This window comes from Leptinotarsa decemlineata, unplaced genomic scaffold (genome assembly GCF_025532065.1).
Source record: "Leptinotarsa decemlineata unplaced genomic scaffold, Ldec_3_MD MMD2_tig00004204_RagTag_RagTag, whole genome shotgun sequence".
NCBI lineage: Eukaryota > Metazoa > Arthropoda > Insecta > Coleoptera > Chrysomelidae > Leptinotarsa > Leptinotarsa decemlineata.
The window spans coordinates 1,251,761-1,267,606 of NW_027412603.1; the positions used below are offsets into that span (position 1 = coordinate 1,251,761).

The window sequence follows — 15,846 nt, forward strand, 5'->3', positions numbered from 1 at the left end:
GTTTATTGAACGGTTCAAAAGGTAATTGCTGAATGAGGTCAGACAAAAAATAATAAGGTTGATCAAATATTGTTTCACCCAGAGAAACTTTCAGAGAGAATTCAAATGTAAATTGATGGATGTAGCCGTTACTACGTGGTAGGAAATCATAATGAAAAAAAGAGAATTGAAACTTTGAAACATAGAAAGTTTCAATTCCCTTTTCTTCATAATTCAAATATACTTGAAACACGTTTGTGAACATCGAATTGTGCGGTTACAATCTTTTTAAAAATATTTGGTTGCATCTAAATTTGGGAAAAATTGATAACTGAATTTACTTCATTTTATTTTTTCCTTCACTAATAGGAACGATGAAAAAATACGGTTTTAGAAGGTATTCTTGTCATTACAATAGGTATTTCCTTGAAGTTGTCAATTTAATGAAAGCAATGAGCTTGAATGTTTGACAGGTCACATGCTAAATTAATGGACAGTTAATCAAATAAGGGCCTGTTCCACCAGTGACTGATAAACTTCCTGATAGTTTAATCACAACTTATCTGGTTCTGGTTCTGATAGTCATATCTGGTTCATAAGGTGGTTAGTAACCTAACATTCAGTTTTGGCGCGTGATAAATACTATCTGACAGATTTTAACGATGGATTTATTCGAATTTATAGAAGATGAGTTTGATGAATATCTATAAAATCCTGTTATGCGCCCTCGCAGACGTCCTGTAATTAGAAATCGGCCAAATTATTTCACTGAACTTGATGAAACAGATTTCAGAGCTCGATTTCGACTTTCTAAACCATCTGTTACTTATGTATTATCTTTGATAGAAGGAAACATAACTACAGTGACCAACTTGTAAGTACTTTTTGTCCTATTCAAAATACGTTATTTATAGATTTTCATCAAGAATCGGTCAATTCCATCATATACGTATGTATGTATATCTGTTCATTGAAAAACTCAATTTTTCTTTCAGTAATTTCGCTATATCACCTATGAATCGATTGTTGTTAACGCTGCGCTACTATGCTACAGGATCATTTTTAATAACATCTGGAGATTTTAGTGGTGTAAGCAAAGCTTCAGCTTCTAGAATAATTTCAAAAGTATCCAGAGCAATAGCAGAACTGAGACCAAGATTTGTAAAATTTCCAATAAACCTGCAATCCGTAAAAGAGGGATTTTATAACATAGCAAGGTTTCCAAGAGTGATAGGAACTGCACCCATGTCAATATTAAATCACCAGGTATGAGAAATAAAGTTATATTTTGATCAAATAATAGTTTTACACTATTTTTGTAAAATTTTTTATTAAAATATAAAAACTGAACATGGATTTTTTTATTTCAACTTAAACACATTTACTTTTTTGGCTCTCTCTAAATCAGCCTTCAATAATTCAATTTTTAGATGCATGTGTTCAACTTCTAATTCTCTCATGATGCGTTTATGCACAGCATCTTCTCTCAATATTGACAATTCCTCCTCAACAAGTTCTTTTTGTATTGAAGCCACTTCCAATTTCGCCTCTACCAACTTATTGTAGGGTTTCCTTTCCTTTGGTATACCTATAAAATGAAAATCAAATAATATAACTGGATTTTGTCATTTTATATCTTAAACCAACAAGAATTGACACTTTGTATCTACAGTTTTTATAGTCTATTTCAAAAGAGTGTAGAGTAATAAAATCTCATTAAGTATTCAAAAGCGCTACAGGGTGATCCGTCAATGAATTCTGTCACTTCCCTAGTCCGCATTGCAAAATTATGTCGTTTCATAAAGAGCAGGTAGGTATCACCCTGTTTTAAGGGATTTGTCCATTGTTATCGACGGATAAATACTGAGCCAGAGGCGCGCTAGTGGGATAATTGCCAAAAGAATATGCATTCATAAAAATTATATTAAAGGAAATAAAAATTTAATACAGCAGAACAGTGTTATTAAAAAAATATAAAATGTAACAATAAAATATATACGAACCGAAATCGGGAAATACTCACAAACACACACGAACGAACTTTACGTATTGAAACACTTGTGGGGACTTTAAATCAATTTATTCACAAAAACGACAAGAACTTTACTGGAATCGTTATTACAATTTGACACTTGAACAATACTAAAACTGTGAACTTCCCTTAACGTTTAACAACACTCTATTTATACCCTAATTGAATGTTCTAGAGATTACTAGGTACAATTTTCGAGAACCTTCCGAGAAAATAATTATTCAGACTACCCTTAATTCTAAACCCTAACCTAAGCAAAAGTGTCACTGTCACTGATACACTGGTCTCTGTCCAGATTGCTTATCCCGCTACAGTATATTTACAATTCAATTAAATTATTCTACATCAGTATAGTCTTCATCCGAAGAACTGTCATCATCCCCTGGTGTTATAATTATAGGGTCAACCACCTGATCGACCAAGTTGTCCAGTTCCCACATTTTATCTTCCTCTTTTAAAACATGCTGGATTGCTTTTTGCCAGTTTTCTGATGTGATTTCCATAATGGCTTGATCAAACAATACCTTGACATCTTTCATTTTAAATGTGGTATTGTGCCTTGCAACATATCCTTTAACTTGTGCCCATATAAGTTCTATAGGATTTAATTCGCAATGATATGGCGGTAGGCGCAGCACAGTTACTTTATACTTTTCTGCTACATCTTCTACGGCATATTTCATGAAGCGAGATTTATGTTGTTTTACTATGGCTAGTAGTTCCTTCTTTACTGAATTCGTCTCAAACTGAATACCTTCATTTGACAGCCAGTTAATAATTTCTTGCTTTCTCCAAGCTGAAGTTGGTACCTTCTCTAAGCGCCTTGAATGGTAGCTTGCATTATCCATAACCACGACCGAATCAGCTGAAAGAAATTTTAACATTTCCCCGAAGTAGTCTTCGAAGACATCCGAATTCATGTCCTCATGATAATCTCCCGTCCGGCACGACTCAAAGCTTAACAAACCTTCTTTTAAAAATCCGTCTTCGCTTCCAATGTGAGCAATTATAAGCCTCTTCCCTTTTCCCGAAGGCACTTTAATACCCGTCGAAAGGCCTTCTATGAAAGCATGGCGAGAACTTGTTATATTTTTATCTTGCCACATTTTTTTGACTATATAACCTTCGTTTATCCACGTCTCATCAAGATAAAAAATTTTCTTTTGCTCTCTGCGGTACTGCTTTATAGTTGTCAAATATTTTCGTCTCCAGCAAACAATTTCATCACTTTCCAGTAATAGTGCCTTTCGATTGTGCTTTTCCCAGGCAAAATTCATACTTTTTAAAGTTTTCCATAAAAGTTTTCTGGATATCAAAGGAATATCGTTATCTCGGCTTATCTCGATAAATATTTTTTCAAGAGTGGGTATTTCCTTTTTAAAATAAAACGAATGAACTTTTCTTCGAATGTCACATTTGGTGTCTTCATCTAAGATTTTTATTGGTCTTCCTGATTTTCTCTTGCATGGACTTACCTGGCCTGATATCTTTCTTTCTCGCAATAATTTAAAAATCGTGGACTGTCCAATTCCAGTCATTCGGGCACATCGCTCAACACTTTCTTGCACAGACAAACTAGGGTGATCGTGTTTTATGCAATCATATACATTTAAAATTATAACTTTTTCGCAAACAGATAGCGGAGAATTTTTTACACTTCTTTTCTTTGGAGTAAATGTCCCCATTTTATAACTTTTTCACTATTTCTATATCACAATATCACTGTACGTTTAATTGGTGTAGTAACAATTACTATTATAACTCGAATGTTTAAGACACCATTACAATATATTTAAACCCTTTTTCTTAATTACCTGGGTTTAATAGGTATTGCATGATTGGTGGGCAGGGTCAAAAAGGAATTATTATAATGACATGGCACCTCGGAACTAAGTGTTAACCCTTTTTTGAGAAATCATGCTCAAGTATATGAACCCAAATTGCATATTAAATAAGTTTACAAGAACCACTAAAATTAATCTTAATCTTTTTTTAAGAAATTTTACTTACCTAAATACATGTAGGTACTTAGTTTTAGACCAAATTACTTCCCAAAAATGGCCTTTTATTATTATCTATGTCTGTAATTTTTAATTTACTTCAATTATTAAGTTTGTTAATCCTAAGATTTGCCTACGCCCATGGACGACAACGAAATTCAGGCAAATTTTATGACACTTCATGATTTATTACTCTACACTCTTTTGAAATAGACTATAGTAAATTTTCTAAATTTAATGAGGGTCTGTTGAATATCAATATTCTTATTTGCATTTCAGTAAGTTCAACTCCAAACATAATACACATACAACACTGAAAAGGAGAAGCCGCCAAAAGTGAAAGTATTGAAAATACTCACTTAAAGCTGGGTGTTTTTTTGATTTTAAATCTGTAGTTTTCCACACATTCCACTTCTTTGGCGGAGTCAACATTTTATCATCTCCACCTTCTTCTGAATTGCTGGGCCCTGCCTCTGGCTTGTAACTCTTTTTTTTTTTAGGGGGAGAGAGCGATTCATATGCGTCTTCAACAACTACTAGTTCATCAACTTCAATAGGAAATGGCGGTGAGCTCTCGACATGGATTTCAGTAGCTATTTCTGTCGTTTCTGAAAAGTAAAAAGTATGTTACAAATATGATAAATAAATAACCAAGCAGGATAGATAAATAACCATTTATATATACATAAATAAGTGCTTACCAAAGTTATTGATTTTATCAGAGTCATACAAACTCTCATCTCCTTCAATAGACAGTAACACCATTTCTTTCACCTTTTCTTCTACTGGTGTCAAAGGGAGTGCTTTACTAGTTCCACCACCAGTTCTATATAATTCTGCCTTCACAAAGCTGGCCTTCTTTCTGGTGTCCCTCTTCAGCGCGTCATACTTACATTTCAGGTTTTTGACATTTCTAAATATTCCACTCGAAGAACAATTAAATTCTGTTTCGATTGCTTTCCAGGCACCTTCTTTTTCATACCAAGTGATGACATCGCTTTTTTTATTCTCTATTATCTTCCTTTTCTCCTCCACTAGTGATATGAGTTTCTCAGTTTCTTCTCGCGTAGAGTTTACGCTTCTGTCCCGCTTTTTATTCATTTCTACTATTCAAATTCACATACACCACACTAAAATGTCAACTGTCAGTATAGTTCGACATAACGATTAAGGTTATGTCGATGTACAAAACCCACAGAACTCCAAAATAGGCAACGTTGCCACTTATTTCAACTGATGAGCTGTTAGATATCTATCTCTCAGATGTTATAACAGAAACTTGGGTGGTGAAACAGAACACCTTATATCAGACACTTTTATCTAGTAGATATTTTATCTACCAGATTGTTATCTAAAACTTTATCAGTCACTGGTGAAACAGGCCCTAAATATAATACGTTGGCAACGGCGTGACCAAAGTGATCTGAAACGATCAAAAAGACACTTATTACCTAATTATAGAGATTGAGCCAATTTGAATGTAATTCCTGATAACTCCTTCAATCTTGGAGATGAAAAATTGTTCTGATTGAAAACCTAGTAGCAATTTTACGTTCAATGAGATGCTACAATGAAAAATTTATTGAGTGATACTTTTTTGGGTAAAATGCATTATTTTTAGACATATACAGGCTGATTCACGGTGGATGGCACATTAGACGTTTCTGGTGAACCAGACAACGGATCACTTTGAAAATTTAATGGAGGGCAAGATTCTTTGAACCGATGAATATTTTATACCCAAATCTTCTTCAGCACTTCTTATCGATGACTCGGGAAATGCGTGAAAATATGCTAAGACATTAATCTGGTTGTCTTCGAAAGTTACGGGTCGAGGCAAGTTTCTCGGTGCTTTTTTAAAGTTTATCCAAACATATTGAAATTGTTCTGAATTCGTATAAATTTCTTGAGGTTCATTGGCGGTAGATTCGGATACATTTCATTGAACTTTCTACATGTTCTGCTGATAATTTTGTCACACTGTCCAAAAATAATAAACAAATTCATAAGAAATTCGTTTGAATAGTTTTGTTTCATCGTTTTGAAGGTATTTGCAACTTCTGAAGTGACGAAAATGTCGATATTATTAGGAGAATGTCACAACGCTACTGTCAAATAGTAATCATGGCCTGCTTACCAAATACCGAATGGAAATACCATTCTGAAGGGACATTTTCATAAATAAATGTTCATAAGTCCGAAATTTGACTAGTTAGGTATAGGTATGATATACATAGAAAGAAAGCAAATTTCAGCAGCTTTCCGAATTTTCAATAATATATAGGGTGTTCCATTTAAAATAATCAAATTTCAGCAACTTTTTCAAGCAAACGAAAAAAGTGACGAAAATGTCGATATTATTAGGAGAATGTCACAATGCTACTGTCAAATAGTAATCATGGCCTGCTTACCAAATACCGAATGGAAATACCATTCTGAAGGGACATTTTCACAAATAAATGTTCATAAGTCCGAAACTTGACTAGTTAGGTATAGGTATGATATACATAGAAAGAAAGCAAATATCAGCAGCTTTTCGAATTTCCAATAATATACAGGGTGTTCCATTTAAAATAATCAAATTTCAGCAACTTTTTCAAGCAAACGAAAAAACTGTATTTTTTTACCACCCTGTATTGAAGTAATGGAGATTAGGCTGACGTGTGGAAAGTGTCCAAGTATCACCTAACTCCAAACCAAATTTTGATATCGTAGTACTTCTTAACTAAAAGATATTGGCATTTTTAGATGCCAATATAGTAACAGATAGGTATAGGGAAATATCAAGAAAAGTTGTCGTGCAATTGTTGGAGATTCTAAAAATAATAATATATACAGAGTGTTCCATTTGAAAAATCAAAGTTGCCACTGCTTTCTAATAGAAGCGGCAACACCGCATTGCCGAAAATATTTTAATTGGCTAGAGAATGTCCGAATATGCCCTCCATTAAATTTTCAAAGTGATCCGTTGTCTGGTTCACCAGAAACGTCCAATATGCCATCCACCGTGAATCAGCCTGTATGTATGTACTTCTTTCCTTATAGAGAATAATATTTTCTTTATGATAATCACAAACTCTACGAGCATTTTCTGGAACAGATGAACAAGCATACTTGGATGATACATACCTAACCCTTTTATACCTGAAATGTTAGTAAAGGTGATACAATGACCACATATTGAGGAAATGAACCTGTCCTCGTGAGCTCAATATGTAGAAAATCAACAGTAGTGATAATTAAGAATGAAAACAAAATTTGGTCTGGTAGGCCGTGGTCGAATAAAACTTGTAATACCAAATGTTTCGTCTGTTACTGCGGTAGATATCATCAGTGGTATGTATTCTTATACAGTGTCATCCCCAAAGTATGAACCATATGGGAAACTGTTCGACAAAAAGTTATTCCTGATAAAAATTTGTGCATCTCGTAATAAAACTAAACATGCACCAACAGAATACAGTACAACGAGGAGCCTTCAACTATTTGTTTTTGTGACAGGAGTAAAGTACTCTTATTTTGAAAAATTTCGGGAAATATTAATTAGAAAAGTTGTTGAGCATTGAAAAATACATCTAGATTTGAACTTATGGCCATCTGAGTGGAGTTTATTTTTTCACCAATTTTTTTAAAGGGTAGCTACGAAAAAAATATTTTTGCTTAAACGATAAATATACAGCGTCCTGTATACGATGGGTTATTTTAAAAGCCTGTAATATTATAAATTACACAACTATGATGTTAACCACGGTCAATTGTTTTGAAAAGTTAATTAATTTTCAAAGTTTTTGGTGCAAAGTTATTTTTACATTTTGTTAACACCGAAAATTACTCAAAAATATAGAATATTGTAGCAAGAAATCAATATTCAATAATATCAAATCACAAAACATCGAAATAAAATAGGCATTTCGGAACAAACTCATTGATTTTCTGGAGATTCAACTCAAAACATTTATTTTGGACAAGAAAATCTCCAGGAAATCAATGATTTATTCAGGAATACATATTTCATTTTGATGTTTTGTGATTTGATATCATTGAATATCAAGTTTTTGTTTTAATACTGTATAATTGTGAGTAATTTTTGGTGATAACAAAAAATAAAAATAACTTTGCACCAAAAACTTCGAAAATTAATTTACTTTTCAAAAAAATTGACCGTGGTTAACACGACAGTTGTGCAATTTGTAATATCACAGGCTTTTAAAACGAACCGTCGTATACACAGGATGCTGTCCATACATCGTTTTAGGAAAAATTTGTTTTTCGTAGTCCCCGTTTGAAAAAACGGGTAAACAAACATAACTCCACTTAGATGGCCATGACTACAAATCTGAATGTATTTTTCAGTGCTGAACAACTTTTCTGGATAACATTTCCCGAAATTTTTCAAACTAAGAACACTTCACTCCTGTCACAAAATCAAATATTTGAAGGCTCCCCGTATATTACGTGTGTTGTACTGTAGCGTCCTGTATACGATGGGTTATTTTAAAAGCGTATAATACTATAAATTACACAACTATGATGTTAACCACGGTCAATTGTTTTGAAAAGTTAATTAATTTTCAAAGTTTTTGGTGCAAAGTTATTTTTACATTTTGTTAACACCGAAAATTACTCAAAAATATAGAATATTGTAGCAAGAAATCAATATTCAATAATATCAAATCACAAAACATCGAAATAAAATAGGCATTTCGGAACAAACTCATTGATTTTCTGGAGATTCAACTCAAAACATTTATTTTGGACAAGAAAATCTCCAGGAAATCAATGATTTATTCAGGAATACATATTTCATTTTGATGTTTTGTGAGTTGATATCATTGAATATCAAGTTTTTGTTTTAATACTGCATAATTGTGAGTAATTTTTGGTGATAACAAAAAATAAAAATAACTTTGCACCAAAAACTTCGAAAATTAATTTACTTTTCGAAAAAATTGACCGTGGTTAACACGACAGTTGTGTAATTTGTAATATCACAGGCTTTTAAAACGAACCGTCGTATACACAGGATGCTGTCCATACATCGTTTTAGGAAAAATTTGTTTTTCGTAGTCCCCGTTTGAAAAAACGGGTAAACAAATATAACTCCACTTAGATGGCCATGACTACAAATCTGGATGTATTTTTCAGTGCTGAACAACTTTTCTGGATAACATTTCCCGAAATTTTTCAAACTAAGAACACTTCACTCCTGTCACAAAATCAAATATTTGAAGGCTCCTCGTATATTACGTGTGTTGTACTGTATTTTGTTGGCGCATGTTCAGTTCCACGGGATGCACAAACTTTTATCAAAATTCACTTTTTGTCGAAAAACTCTTAATAAAAAAGTTTCCCATATGATGCGTACTTTGGGGATGACACTGTATGATAGGTGTAACCTAAGGTAACACATCCATAACTAGCCTTGTTTGTTCGGAGAAATTTGTTGATCGTCAAATGAACTTGAAAATCGAAGGTTCTGAAGTATTGATCACATTTAATTGAGACAACTGAAGAGCTCACTGAAGTGTCTATAAGGGAAACCTGGAATTTTGCTCGGAATAGACGAATTTTGCAATGAAAAATTGTATAGTCCCAGAGTTGATATTAGGAAACAATTATATCTACTTATAACGAACGGCCAGAAATCAAACAAGAATGTACTCTGGTGGAATAAAGACCTGCACGGACGAGAAGAATTGAGGAGTTCAAGGAAATAGTTGTGTGAAAACAAGGCTCGAACAAAATCAGTTCAGTGGAATGGAAATACTACTTGACAGGAATATTAGGAACCAATCATTGGTTGTTAGCCTGCTAGTGCATCGAGACCAATATGCTTATAGGTCAAGTAAGTCAATGGAAACGGCTTATACTCGTACAAGCTGCAGTTGGATAGACCGCATGCTTGAAGGAATATACGGCTATGATTGCTCTAAACGAAAATTTATGGTTGTTCAAAATGTATAAGGTTGAGATGATACCTAGTCGACGACTCAAGTTAGGTAGTATTACTTCTTGATACAAAATGATTCTGTTTTAGTGATTTTTATGAAAATTGAATATTTTTTTGAAACATGTCTTTAAGTAGTCGACCCCCACACAGCACTAGATATTCATGGAATATTCCCTGTATATCATAAAACGAACGTATATATTCCAAATATTCATAGGATATTCTTGGAATATATACATGCCTTTAGAATATTTATAGAATATGCTTGAATGAATATGGCAGGATTATTCCCGAAAGAATGTGCATAGAATGTCTATAAATGGATTATTCTCCCTTGAATATTCTAAGAATATTGTCAATCGAATATACCATATGGTATATTCTTAGAATATATCCCCACGGTATATTTTGGAATATTCTATACAATGGAATTTTGAATTATCTTAATCGAATGCATAACCTAATGTATATAACCCTGATAGTGTTAACCAGTTTTTGAAATCAACGCGAAGATTCTGGATGAATTGCTCCAACAGCAACTGTTGGAAACGACAAAAAAATTTGAATGGGCCAATAAATGAACCAATTGTATCAATAAATTGCTTAATTCTCATCCTATTTGTCTTTTTGTATTTGAAATTATTTAATTACAAAGCGAAAAATCCTGGAAAAAGAGAAATGGGTAAGTGAAGAATTGGAGTAAACGTTTCTCATCGGTCAATTGAAGTGTAGCGCGCGACAGTCGAATAATCTCTGTGAAAGCGGCTGTCCCTTAATGCATGGTACATTTGCGTTAAATCTGACATTTGATTCAACATGGCGGTTGACGTGGCAGGTTCGCGTGTGTAATGCCTGGTATGTTGGTGTTATTATCAAAGTATAATTCTGTCACATTCAGTGTACCATTTATAATTTGGGGTTGTCCAATTTGCAGTACAGCGAATAGTTTGATTTTGGATCTTCAAACAGGAGAGTTGCATATATTCAGTCTTCAAGAAAAGTAAGTAAAATGCAATAGTATCGATAGTAAAGTCATGGTGATTAACCTACTATACCTCATTTTAGGTTCGAGAAGAGTTGGTGTGTGGGATTTGTTGGTTTGACTAAGTACATGTTTGAACTAGAGTGATTTCAGTTGTGTATCTTCAATAGAGAAAAGTAAGTGAATGACACATTTTTTTGTATCATTTGTTTTCATAATTTTTATCACTCGTTTTCAAGATAGTATCAATTTGCCCAAAAGCAAACAGAGTGGTACCTGGTACAGGCAGGTGCGCCAAGGAACTGAAAATGTAATGAGTACTTTTCAACAAGACAATGCAAGTTGCTCTCCAAGTCATCAAATGTTGTAAATGTTCATGAGTAACCTATGCGAAAAATATCTATTTGATTTTTATTCCAGTTTTATTGTGCCACTTTCAAATAGTGATAATGAACGTGAATGCACATTTTGTTCCAGGTATTACTATTGGAACACTGGCTGATGCATTGTTGGACAAATATAAGGAAAACTATTCTGGTGACCGAAGTTTGGATAACTTTAAGTAAGTGAAATTCATTGAAGAACCCATCATACCACTCATTTTAAATACTTCATTTGTGGGTTTATTTTTTTAAGTGAGAAACTTAACCTAACCTATTTCTTGATGTAATACACTTTTTCTTTTTCAATGAAATCATATATTTATTATTTTTTAATTAGTGCTGATGAATTCACAGAGTTGTTATTTTAGTATATTTTTTAGTATACATTTGTTTGAGAGTAGGAACATCCTAATTTGAATACATCTCTGATATTTATAATATAACAGTATTCAGGAATATTTTATTCAGTGAATAAATATTTTGAATCAGATTTATTATTTTTAATATTGGTTGAAACGTCAAATATTTCAGTGTATATTGTTTTTAAAATATATTTGTTTATGAATATTATGTGTTTTATTACTTGTGTGAATCTTGCATCAAAATGCAATATATACATGCCTAATAGCGGTTACTCGTCACATTCTTGGAATATTCCAAATATTCCTAGAATATTCATAACATATATTTAAAGAATATTCTATGGTGTTTCTCTATGGTATTTTCCTACAATAAACTTAGAATATCCTGAATATTTTATGAATATTCCTCGGGTTCTATTCCTGGAATATTCTTAATAGAATATTCCTTAGATATTCTAAGAATATTATAAGATATTCCAAGAATAACATTTAAGGCTCAAAAACGTAAAATGACACCTATCGTTAAGACAGCCTATGAACATTATTTTGGTGTGAAAGTTGGGGACCAAAATAAATCATGGGCTCCTCATATATGTTGTAATTCTTGTTCCGTCATATTGCGAGAGTGGCTGAAAAATAAAAACCGGGCAATGGCTTTTGCAGTACCTATGATTTGGCGTGAGCCTACCAATCATACAGACGACTGTTATTTCTGCTTAACTCCTCCCATTAAGCAAGGTTTATCTATGAAGAAAAGAGGAACGGTTAAATACCCTAATCTCCCATCTGCTCTTCGGCCTGTACCACACTCAGACAATTTGCCAGTCCCTTCTCCACCCCAAAACTATGAAATTTCAGAGGAAGGTGATGAAGACTGTTTAGAAGGAGCAACCCATCCTTCTACATCCTATGACCCTGATTTTGAGGTAAGCGATAGGTCTAGTGATCCGCACAGAATTAGTCAAGCAGAGTTGAGTGACCTTATAAGAGATCTTCGCTTGTCTAAGGAAAAGGCTGAGCGTCAGACAGCGTCAAAAAGATTTGCTTCCTTTTTTTGAGAGAAAAGAAAACCTCGTAGTTTGTTCTGATGTTAATGGTTTGATGGACTGCTTGAATTTGGATCACACTCCATCTGAATGAAGACTGTTTATAGACTCTTCAAAACTAAGCTTAAAAGATGTACTTCTGCATAATGGAAATCAGCTACCCTCTATTCCTATAGGTCATGCAGTTCACATGAAGGAAACGTATATAAATATGAAAACACTTCTCCAATCAATCAAATATGAACAACACAAGTGGCACATCTGTGGTGATCTGAAAGTCATTGCTATACTCCTAGGAATGCAATTAGGGTTCACCAAGTACTGTTGTTTTTTGTGTCTGTGGGACAGTCGGGATAGAAAATTTCATTATTAAAAAATGAACTGGCCTACGCGAGACCTAAACCCTAATGAGAAAAATGTAGTTTACGAGCCTCTTGTAGATCCTAAGGATGTTCTCCTTCCCCCATTACATATTAAGTTGGGACTAATGAAAAACTTTGTGAAGGCCATGGACCAGGAAGGACGACAAGCTTTTAAGTACTTGAGAGCAAAGTTTCCCAGGTTGAGTGATGCTAAAATCAAGGAAGGCATCTTTATTGGGCCTCAAATCCGTGAAATCGTTAATGATCCTGCTTTTGACATGATTTTAACAGGAAATGAAAAAAGAGCCTGGGAAGCCTTTAAGGGGGTTGTACATGGGTTTTTAGGTAACAAAAGAGATGATAACTTCACAGCATTGGTTAAAGAGCTTCTTCAAGCTTACCACCAACTTGGATGCAACATGTCCTTAAAAATTCATTTTCTTCACTCTCATCTTAATTTCTTCCCACAAAACTGTGGAGCTGTGAGTGACGAACATGGAGAAAGATTCCATCAAGACATTGCCTTAATGGAACAGAGATATCAGGGTCGTTGGAATGAAGCAATGCTTGCAGACTACTGCTGGTCTGTGTGTAGGGATGCTCCAGAAGTGTTTTATAAAAGACAAGCTAAACGACAGCGATCTTACAATGAATCGGATGGACTTAATTGAAATTTGGTGGTACAAACTTCTTTTATTTGTCAAAACACTAAGAATAATGTTTTTTTTTTAATAATTTTGTACTGGAAATATTCTAAAAGAAACATAACAATATTGTTTTATGTACTTTCACTTTTCACGTATAGTATAACTACTCTTCAAGATTAAGTACTGTGTATCTCAAAAACCAGAGCTGATAAAAATTTTTCATTGTTATTTTCGTTTTTATCACCCCAAAATTAATAGAAATTGACTAATTTAGTGTAGGAAACATTCAAAAAATATTTTTTTGTTGTGTTGTGTTATAAAAATATTCCCAAGGAATATTCTTAAAATATATCAAAGTTTCGCCAGGAGCACTTCCAGGGAATATTCTCCAGAAGATAAATATATATATATATATATATATATATATATATATATATATATAAATATATCCATGGCATATTCATAGCATAATACAAGATCCTTAAATGTATATTCATGAAATATTCCTTGGATATCTATTGCTATGTGGGCCGTCTATACTATTTTGAGAATTTGGTTTGATGACCTTTTTATTTTTCATAGATGGTCACTTTATGTGGTACTTTTCAGCTTTGAAACACTTGAATGTACAGAACCAATAGAAACTTACCAGAAAAATATTTTAGATATGACGTTCGCTTTCTTGTGGGGATTATCTGCTTTGAGTTTATGTACAACATCCATTTCGCATACTCGTATCACTCTCAGGTACACACACTTTACTATAATCGACTGAAAAAACACGAAGTACAGGCATGCAAGATAACTGCCAACCGAAAGTCATTAGGATAATCAGCGTAACAATTTACTTAAAATTCTATGAATATTCGTTTAAAAACTATCAAGGAGTGGTTGGAAAACCTATTTGAAATTTTAAAATTTCAGAATAATTGAAATAATCGTCAAAGTGTGTTCATTAGTATTATTTACCGAGCTATAAAACGTGTGGTGGAATCATTGCTCTGTATAAAAATCTTGCATGTTATAGGAAATAATGATATTGTACCCAAAAAGTAAATAAAGCATATATTCGAAAATGGTAATTATATTTCAATAGAGTTGTTGATGATTGATTGTCATCAAATCTACAATAAGTTGACAAGTGAATCTGTCTTTATTTATGAATTTATGATATTTCATTATCATCAGATATTTCGGGTGAGAATTTTCGATAAATATATTAATAATGATATTCAAGAACGTGAAGGATATGTAAAACAAAATATTTTTCAATATCAATGTATAACTGAATTTCTTATAATATAAAACACGTATCGTGATTTGGCTAACCTTTAAAAACGATATAGTGTGGGTATGTAATTTTCAAATAAGTAATCGATTGAAATTTAACTTATATATTTCTCTTTGACGCTCTAATTCAATCATTTATCAAAAGCAATTTTTACGTTGTATGTATGAACTGTCGTTATAACAATAGATGAACGAAGAGATAAATATGCAAAAATCAATTTCTGGCGTTAAATCTGGTCATTACGCCTTGGTCAAAGACGAAACGGACTGGTTTAAGTTTGACGATAGGCGTGTCACGAGGTGTTCTAGTGCTGCAGGTTTTACCGGGTTTTCCTGCAGCTGAAAAAGCAAATGCGCCACTGGAATCGATGAAGTCGCCCTGGAGCGCCAATTAATTTTTGTTGTTGTTTTACAATTTCATGATTTGTATTGAAAATTAATTTCTTTTAATAATTGAAAAAATCATATTTGAATAAGATACCTAATTCTATTCCTGCTTCAAAATGTTTCTGATTTGAATATCATATAAGAAAATTAAAATTGGGAAGAGAAATCATCCAAACTGGAGATGTTTCTGAGAACTTACATGAGAAAAATTGTTTTGAATCGACTATATCATTGATCCCTGTAAAAAATTTTAGTTCTATTCGATTAATAAAAAGCTTCATTAGAAAACAATACCTGAATGCTTTGATTCCGTGAAATCAACCAGAGTCTCTTTTATAAATACCTATACAGTGCGACAAGCTTTTAATATGCTATAGTAATTCAGTTTCTCTAGAATTGATTCTGAGCAAAATTTATTTCATTTTA

At 33.0% G+C, this 15,846-nt stretch overlaps 2 protein-coding genes across 4 annotated transcripts in view; both read right to left on the minus strand.

Annotated features, from left to right (window-relative positions):
• Nucleotides 1–14,554, minus strand: part of LOC111515719 (ATP-binding cassette sub-family C member 4) — a 137,412-nt gene extending 122,858 nt beyond the window's left edge. For 2 of the 3 annotated variants that reach the window (XM_074178641.1, XM_074178638.1), the window contains exon 1: nucleotides 14,393–14,554. In XM_074178641.1, the coding sequence (XP_074034742.1) occupies nucleotides 14,393–14,466 (74 nt within the window). In that variant the 5' untranslated portion in view covers nucleotides 14,467–14,554. The remainder of the gene's footprint in view (nucleotides 1–14,392) is intronic. The other variant, XM_074178639.1, reaches the window with a different exon arrangement.
• On the minus strand, nucleotides 1,299–5,125 carry LOC141483790 (uncharacterized). The gene is made up of 3 exons (XM_074178637.1): nucleotides 4,713–5,125; nucleotides 4,371–4,619; nucleotides 1,299–1,567 (listed from the first exon to the last, which is right to left on the minus strand). Exons 1-3 carry the CDS (start codon nucleotides 5,110–5,112, stop codon nucleotides 1,341–1,343), a joined length of 876 nt encoding a protein of 291 aa, XP_074034738.1. The 5' UTR covers nucleotides 5,113–5,125; the 3' UTR covers nucleotides 1,299–1,340.
• Nucleotides 14,555–15,846: the final 1,292 nt, after the last annotated feature.